The sequence below is a fragment of the Haplochromis burtoni genome, unplaced genomic scaffold, assembly GCF_018398535.1.
Source record: "Haplochromis burtoni strain Fernald_Lab_line unplaced genomic scaffold, NCSU_Asbu1 Contig_152, whole genome shotgun sequence".
In the NCBI taxonomy this organism is placed as follows: Eukaryota; Metazoa; Chordata; class Actinopteri; order Cichliformes; family Cichlidae; genus Haplochromis; species Haplochromis burtoni.
Window position 1 is genome coordinate 1,291,750 of NW_024582513.1, and position 9,115 is coordinate 1,300,864.

General features: G+C 39.2%; 1 protein-coding gene across 2 annotated transcripts in view; it reads right to left on the bottom strand.

Annotated features, from left to right (window-relative positions):
• Positions 1-9,115, bottom strand: part of kcnip1b (Kv channel interacting protein 1 b) — a 26,314-nt gene continuing 17,199 nt past the window's right edge. For both annotated transcript variants that reach the window (XM_005931908.2, XM_005931910.3), the window contains 7 exons: positions 4,624-4,748; positions 3,410-3,479; positions 3,257-3,327; positions 3,057-3,164; positions 2,863-2,967; positions 2,343-2,405; positions 1-1,576 (listed from right to left, as the gene is read on the bottom strand). In XM_005931908.2, coding sequence (XP_005931970.1) covers positions 1,529-1,576; positions 2,343-2,405; positions 2,863-2,967; positions 3,057-3,164; positions 3,257-3,327; positions 3,410-3,479; positions 4,624-4,748 — 590 coding nt within the window. In that variant the 3' untranslated portion in view covers positions 1-1,528. The remainder of the gene's footprint in view (positions 1,577-2,342; positions 2,406-2,862; positions 2,968-3,056; positions 3,165-3,256; positions 3,328-3,409; positions 3,480-4,623; positions 4,749-9,115) is intronic.

Genomic DNA, 9,115 nt, shown 5'->3' on the forward strand with positions numbered 1-9,115 from the left:
TTTAAGAATGGACACATTTATTCATATGGCTTAGAATGAACCTGTTGGTGAGATTTAATAATCTGATTCCAAAATAAGATCTCCAAGACCTGAGGCTGCGATGTCACACGGTCGCACGGTGCAGAAAAAAGAGCCTCTCTAGTGACTGCGAAAAAGAACAGCAATTAATATTTTAGTGCCTAAACTACGATAGTCTTGCGAGTTTTCTATTATGGTGGCGCATTTATATACACCACGAGTCACAGGAAACCTTCAGTGGGCTACTGCTACAGAAAAAACCCTATTTTCGGTGTACCATGTACGTCAGTGTGACATCACTGTCCTCGTTTAAATGGAGGACACAGTGCCAAATGTTCATTATTACAAATGGAGCTGTCCTCAGTGTCATATCACATTCCAAAGCTGACATTCAGCGGTTTTCCCTGCAAGATTATCAGAAGCTTTCTCAGTTCTTTGCTGGAATGGACCAGCAGCAAAATCTTGCTTTTTCTGACACAGTGATGTCTTTTGGACAAAACTTCTTCTGTGGCATCGCTGTCTCCATTTGAGAGTCACATCTCGATTACTTGTCATCTGTGCAAATGAACATCTAATAAGCCTCTTCTTCAACATCTTTGATTTGCGGGCATTTCATAATTATGTTTAAAATTTATTCCTGTTCGTTTTTCAATCTTTTTTTTAAAAACATTTTTGACAATACACCAATTTGACCACAAGCCGAAAAGCAGCAGATGAAAATATGAAAAAAAGAATGAATTGGTTTCTTTTTCACTAAAAAAAGAAAAGAAAAGATAAGCACACACACACACCATGTAAGACCCAGGAAATGTGCTGCTTTAAAATTATTTGACTTGTACTGTAAGTTTTGGACAGACGAGCATAACACAGACTCAGCACACAAGCGACATCCAGGTCAGCACAAATTTACAAGGGTCACCGCATCAGTGAAACCAACGTACAACGTTTGCGGTATCTCATATCTGTCAACCGCAAGATGGATGAGACACAAGTATAGATTTACTTATGGTCAAATCTGTCAAAAAATTAGAAATAAAACAAGCATGCAATCATACTTTGGCAAAAAAACAATTTAAAAAAAAGCAAAAAAATAAACAAACCCCAACTGCTTCTTGGCAAAAAAGAAAATAAAACGTTCAGCTTCTTGAGCACATTGCCCTTCGCTGGTCAGGAGCAGCCTCATAATGGATGAGCAGCTTTATCTTTAACAGGCCAATCTTCATGTCTTCATGACAGAACAGAGACGAATGTGTTAAAATCCATGTCTGTCACATCAGTCACTTTGTGTTGTGTGTCGAAACTCGTCAGGAGCACTAAAGAGCATCCCAGTCCAGTCCCTTCATACAAGTCATTGTGGGGGATTCAGCCTATATCCTAACCACAGCTGGATAAAAAAGGAGGAGGAGGAGGAAGAGAGACTGGATGTACTGCACATATGCATCCACACACACGCACTCACATTCAGCCCTCTCATTTTTCCATGTGGTTGTCTCCACCCTCTCTGCTTGTTCTACATCACGTTTTCAAACAGCTGCATGGATCTCATCATAGTTTCATCCTGTTGAGAAATAAGACAAATGGTGTATGGAATTATTTTGAATACCTGTGTCTGTGAAATGAAATCATCTGATGGATTGTGTTTTTTCTTATGCTTGACATTTGACATAAAAAAATTTAAGTAATGGTGAAATTATGTAGGCCTATTTACACTTTACACTATTTACACTATTAACACTGCATGTATTTAGGCTAATATACACCACTGAGTCCTTCTCTAAAAAAGGGCCAGATTTAACAATGTCTGTGAATCTGGATTAAAAAAAAGTGTTTAAAGTTTTTATAACATGTATAGTGCCATCTTGCACCAGTACATAACATGATGTCAGTGCGTTAGTTGGTTGCTGCTGATTGCAAATATAATTTAATGTAAGTCTAACTACTCAAAGAACCAATAACTCAATGGAAAACAAAGAAACAAAATCTAAAAAGCAATCTAAAAGAGTCACTTTAGTTTTATGTTTAAATAACAGAGGATATACTGTTCACATTCACTCTCTGTCTTTCAAACAGTAAGTGGCTTTTAATTGTTAGCTAGCTGCAATGAAATGGGAAAATCCACCTATTAGCCGTAATGTTAGCGTTCGTAGACCACTTTATGAATGAGGACTGTGTGGAGGAGAGGCTGTTTGAGTCAGGTGTAGTGGTGGTTTCACGACTAGAATAACAAGCTTATGTAAGAAACTAGTTGCTTTTTTATGCATATTATATTTTAATTCTTTAAAATATAATTCATTTGACAAAAACACATGAAGAAGAATACTGACCTCTTGGCAGGCTACAATGAACTCCTCCAAAGTCACCACGCCATCTTTGTTTTTATCCATTTTCTGTAGAGAAAAAGACGTTTTTATTTTGTTGATTCTGTTCTGGTGGCATTGCCTTGCATCCTAACCCTAATGAAACAACCTAATAATGACTACAAAGCTGCTATAAACCAACAAAGGTTTCTTGGGAAGTTACGGGGTTATGACAAGAGACATTAAAAGTCTGCTTTCCTTTCATAATGTGTAAACACTAGGGTTTATAAACCTTACGAGACTGAAAAATGTAGTTAAGTTGAAAGTGTGAAAAAAACTCCATAAAGGGAGTTGATCCAATTTAAACAAATAGTATGGCTTGTTGTCTGTAATTTTGTAGTAATCTGTAAATCTGTAAATTTTATTGTCAATTCTTACTGTCATTTAATGGTCGGGCATTGCACAGCAATAAGCATTTCACCAAACATCATACTGTGTATGGTTGTGTGTGTGACAAATAAAATTTGAATTTGAATTTGAAATGAACCTGAAAAAAGGCATCCACATGCTGCTGTGGAACGTCTCCCTTCAGTGCAGGGTAGGTGTACTTGCCCATCATGTCATATATGGCCCTCACAATCTCAGTCATTTCCTGCAAGAACAGGAGATTGTTGTCATGCTTAGACAAAGATTTGAGATAACAAATAATATCCAGTTAAAACTGTAACAACACAGTCTCACCTCTCTGTTTATGTATCCATCTCTGTTGATGTCATACAGGTGAAACGTCCACTCCAGCTTTTCCCTTAGTGTTCCCCTCAGCAGAATAGATAGTCCCATTACAAAATCCTGTCCAAAATAGATCAGGGAAGTGGGAAAGCATAAATTAAAAAAAGAGCAGAAAATTAAAGAAATAACTAACATTTTGTCCATTTTTGTACCTTAAACTTTATGGAACCATTGTTTGCAGTGTCAAAAGCGTTGAACAGATAATGCGCATACATGCTTGCATCTGTAACACACACGGAAGAAAAGTGTAAAAAAAAGAAAAGCTTCATAGTGCAATAAAAAAGATTAAAAACTGTGTACTTTACCTCCATGAGGAAAGAACTGTGCATAAATGTGTTTAAAAGTCTCCTCATTCACAACTCCACTTGGACATTCCTGTGGAAGAAATGAGACTCTACAGTTATTCTACTCAATGAAAATTTGGTTGTCTGATGATGTGATGCACACATATACTATATTGCCAAAAGTATTCACTTGTCTGCCTTCACATGCATATGTACATAACTGACATCTCATTTTTAATCCATGGCATTTAATATTATGTAGCAATAGCAACTTAAACTCTTCTGGAAGGGTTTTCAACAAGACTTAGGAGTGTGTTTATGGGAAGGTTTGACCATTCTTTCCAGACGTGCAATTGTGAGGTCAGACACTGATGTTGGATGAGGAGGCCTGGCTTGAATTCTTTGCTCTAATTCATCCCAAAGGTGTTCTGGCAGGTTGAGATTAGGTTGAGATACAGACCAGTCAAGTTCTTCTACAACAAACTTGCTCAGTCTTGTCTTTATGGACTTTGCTTTGCGCACTGGTGCGCAGTCATGTTGAAACAGAAAAGGTCATCCCCAAACTGTTCCCACAACATTGAGTTTCTTTCACTGAAACAAAAAGGATGAGCCCCACTCCTGAAACCCCCTCCCCCGCAAACTTTACACCTGGCACAATGCAGTCAGACAAGTACTGCTCTCCTGGCAACCGCCAAACCCAGTATTATCCATTGGATTGGAGAAGCATGATTTCTCAGTCCAAAGAACATGAAGCGCTTTGTGCGCTTTACTTGAGCAAAGGCCACATGAAGCGCATGTGCAGTTGATTCCACAAAAAATTAGCGACCTCTGCTCAATATGCACCTCAGTCTTGCTGACCCCACTCTCTAATTTTATGCGGCTTACCACTTAATGAGTTGCTGTCATTCCCAATCTCTTCCATTTTGTCATAGTACCACTAGCAGTTAACTGTGAAATATTTAATAGTGATGAAATTTCACAACTGGACATTTTGCACAGTACCAGAGCTCCTGAGAGCAACTCATTCTTTCACAAATATTTTTAGAAGCCGTCTGCATGCCTATGTGCTTGATGCTATACACCTGTGGCCATGGAAGTGATTGAAACACTTCAATGCCTCAGTGATTTAGAGAGGTGTAAGAATACTTAGAATGGAATAGAACAGAGTTTTGGCAATATAGTGCATTTTAGTATGACTGCATTTTTTAAAATAACAATATCTGGTGTGTGCTTACATTTTTAAAACCACGATAGAGGATCTGCAGTTCCTGTTTGGTGAAGTTTGTTTGGGCTTCGAGTTGCTCAAGTCCTTCTGGTCTGTGGCACACCATCGTCATCTCAAGCTCATCATCTGTTTTATCTACAGGGAAGGGTAAGAGAGAGGCAGTTTAAAAAAAAGATGTATGTGAGCCTCAACATTTACACGCTGTCTGTTTAACAGTATGTCCCACTCAGGATTTAGAAATATGATGGCTTTTAAATACAGGAAAGAGATGACTCAGCGAAGCTTGAAAATGTTAAGTCGGCAACGAATGTTGTGGGATCAAAGAGAATAAAAAAGCGCTTCTGGGAGTGAAGCAGAAGAAAAATAAGGGAGGATGAGGGAAAAAGAGAACAAAGGAAGGATTTGAGGAGAACTTCATCTACTTGACAAATTAGGTTTCCCCTTAGGAGCTGAAGCATTTTATTAATGGCAACATGGTGCTCAGTGCCCAGTCCTGTGGAGATGGATGGTGGTTAATGATCTGAAGAGATGCTGCTGTTGGCAAGTGTTTGTCACTGTGACTATCTCACGCTACAGGGCAGCGGCTTTACAAACATGGACAAATATCCAGAAGAAAACTCCCAGTGGCTGTTGTGGGCCCCGGTGAAGAAAAATCTGAAGTCCGACGCTTTGTGTGAGGTATAGAGATGGCCTATTTACAAAGGGTGGTCTGTGGCTTGAAATGCATTGTTGAGACTGCAGGTATTATTAGATGATATGTCCTTGAATGAATTGTTTTGACACAAAAGTGTGGACAAAGCACACTATCAATTCCCAGAATTTCTCAATCACCTATGTTATTAACTTGAAAAACACACGTGAGAACAAATAAGCTTCCTAATGGATTCAGACTCAGTTCAGATGATTAGACACGAAGAAAAGGAGATTAACATGACTACATTGTTCTTCTTCTTTTTTTTGGATGGTAGTGATGACTCATTCATTTCAGCCCATTCATGAGTGGTGTCAGGATTAATCCTCAACAATGAAACTGTATCAAGTAGCATACATCATTATGCCAGAGGCCATTGTGATTTAAATTTTAAACAGGAAACAGGAGAAGAGGCACAGCTATAGAACTGCCTGCAGCCACATTCTCGGTCGTAACAGGTGCATTCTTCATTTAAGTCCCACCTACACCAGGGGGGAAAGCAATTACCGGCTCTTCATTGACTTTTGAGTGGGAGAGACGATCCTTGTCAATTCTGTCTGCTAGTGAAAAATAGAAAACTTACTTAAACGTTCTGTGTGAAATGGACTACAGACTGATTACAGAACCCAGAATAGGTTTTTATGAATTTATAAACTGAAAAACTGTGACTTTAAGGAGAAATAAACTTCTAGGAAAATCCCGTGTAACTAGGAAATGTAGTGAAACTGTGGGATCCTAACAGTCATATACGGAATATGTCAAATAAGTCGATAATGCCAAAATTCCAGCTTATGTCCATACCATAAGCTAAGCAGGGTCAGGCCTGGTTAGTAGTTGGATATGCAATGTGTTAGTTAGTGCTGTTGCCTCATAGGAAAAAGGTTCTGGTTCAAACCCACCATTTAGCCAGGGCCTTTCTGTGTGCTGATTGCATTTTATCCCTTTGTTTGTCTGGGTTCTCTCTGGCTTCTCCCATAATCCAAAGACATCCAGTTAGTGGGGTCAGGTTAATTGGTGCTTCTAAATTTCCCATAGGTGTTAGTGAGAATATTGTCTTTCTGTCTGTGTTAGTTCGGTGACAGACTGAGAACCTGACCATGGTGCACCCTGCCTTTTGCCCTTGGATGGCTAGGATAGGCTCCAAGCTCCCTCACAACCCTGAATTAAATAAATGAAAAGATGGACGGATGTCGGTTTTAGTCCACTACATTTCTGCAAAATGAGGTAACAAACTTTCAGAAAGCTGTAACATTACTATGCATGTAAGTGCTTTAGCTAACAACAGTGGCTTGCTACTGTTGTTAGCTAAAAGTTTTTATTTAGTTTTTATCTTTTTTTTATTCAGAAAGGAGAATTATTCATGGTATGTTCATTGGTAGAGGAAGATTGAAAAGCTGTTGGCCAATAAGTGTGCACTTTCACAGTGAGATCCATCCCTTGCTTGTCACTTCCAGTTTCAAACAACAAGATGGTGAGACCAAAAATGCTAATCTCAAGGCTTAAAAATGGATGTCTCTGAAGGTACACCCATCTGCTACGCTGTTTAGTATTTCTAATAGATAGCTAACATTAATTTTATAATAGCTATGTAGATACAAGGTGCTAAAAAAGTCCTAGATTAACAAGCTAAATCTAACATTTTAGCCAGCTAGTTGCACTTGTACAGTATAAGCATGCCAGCTTTATTTTTAATATTGTGATGCTAACTTTATTCTCCTGTATTTTCTCCTGTGTTTCATTTAGTAAAAACATGCACTAAAGATTTAAATACTGCTTACATCTGGACAGGATGGTTGACACAGCTATAAAAACTGTTAGGGAGTAGTCAGTTCAATGAGATTTTCCACATGCTTGGGAAACTATAGCAATAAAATGTTCACTAGAGACACACATGTTGCCTCTTACCCCAATCTGCCACTTTTACATGGCCTATTTGTCAGTGGTGAGATAGCATGGTGTCCATTACCATGCAAACATATAATGCGTTACTTTCTCTCAATCTCCCTTCCATCTTCCCCTGAGCTCCAGTTCCAACCCACTGACTCATGTTGTCATGGAGATAGATAGCCATAATAAATGTGAGCAGTGGTGGTATACTGGATCAACCATTTTTTAAAGGTGTCAAACACAATTTGTACATATATTTTCCCTGTGACTAAAAGTCTCTCGGTTACATGAAAACAGAAAGACAAAGGTGCTGTTAAGACTCCACCTATGTGGACTAATCTTTCCTGTGGGCTGATTTCTCTTTCCTGTTAATGTGACAGTGTGATTAGAAACAGATGAAATGGAATGAGGGTGATGAAAAGGCAGAGGTGTTGATTAGAGAAAGCTGAGACAGGACTGGGAGGAGAGGAAGGAAGAGGTGGCAGAGCGTGAAGAAAAACAAGAGACAACAAGGAGAACAGCAAAGGGCAAAATGGGAAAACACAGAATAACATCGAGAAGAAATGAGAGCTGAACTGGGCTCAGAAGCACAGTCAGCAAAAGAATATGTTGCCTGAGGGTTTCAAAAACCTGTTGAATATATCATATCATATAACAGAATGATTTGATCGCAGAGTAAGAGTCAGGCAAAGAAATGCTGCAGACTTTTGCAGTGAGTCTTGTTATAAATGGTGCAACAACTGCTCTGCATGTGATCACTCATTAGCATGTAATGGAAGAAGGTGGGAGACGCTGAAATGGTGCTGATAATTGAAAGTGCGTGTACATGCTTTCTTACGCAGTCAGTGGCAAACACTGCAGCACTAATGAAAATGAAGGTCATGTAGAAGTCTATGGGAAAATTACTCTTGGTTTTCCTTATAAATTTGTGGTCTTAATCACTAGTTTCAAGTCATAGTTGAATCTAACATGATCTATCACATCATCTTGTAAAGTATGTCCTATAGGCTGATGTTATATTTTGATTAGGAAGTTACTACCATATGAGTGTGCAGTGTCCCTCAGATCTGCCTCCTTCTCATCACATCTGGTTTTGGAAACACCAAGATCAAGGCAGACACTTTTTACAGTTCTGCATGCTTTGACTTTGGCATGATCTTGCTTTCTTCTTCCCTTTTTTCTTCTTCCGTCCTCTTAACTTCACGGAAGCAGCCGACTGCCCAAACAGCTAGCCTTGTTCCAAATATAATCATCCTACCAGTTTATCTAAAGCCTGCTACTTATGAGATTATATCTGGTTTCTTTAATCCAGCAGCCTTCTGGTGTCTGTAGCCATGAGGACAAAAGTTGAAGAAGTCACCGAGCCGGGTCAAAATCATAGTCCCCTACGTGATTCCTCACAAAACCCACAGCAGGCTGTTTGGTTTTGCTTTGTACAAAAGCTGACTGGGCTTTGGAAGTGCTGAATGCTGCAGGAAGAGTGAGGAGAACTGTTTCCCCTACCGTGTTGTGTGGACAAGCCCCCCCAATCCTAAGAACACATTTTGACCTGAATGTTTTTCTTGATTTGCGACAGCAATCTCTCTGCGTGTTTCAAAGTTTTGTTGAAAGTTTATACAGGACCTTTTTCAAGACAAACCAGGTATAGCACAGATTGGCTATACTGGTCAAATATATACCAGTTATATTAGGGCATTAGAGAGATAAAAACAACAAGCCCTCTTCCTCTTAAAATAAGTTATATGATTTTGTGTATATATATATATATATATACATATATATAGGTGCAGTGACTCCCAAGCTAGGCGAGTGGCTCCAGCAGATCCCGGGAATAACATCGGAGATCTCTGTCCAGAAGAGCACAGTCCTAGGAACAGCACTGTGCAGGTCCCTCAAGCTCCCAAGCCTCTGGTAGAGGACCCGA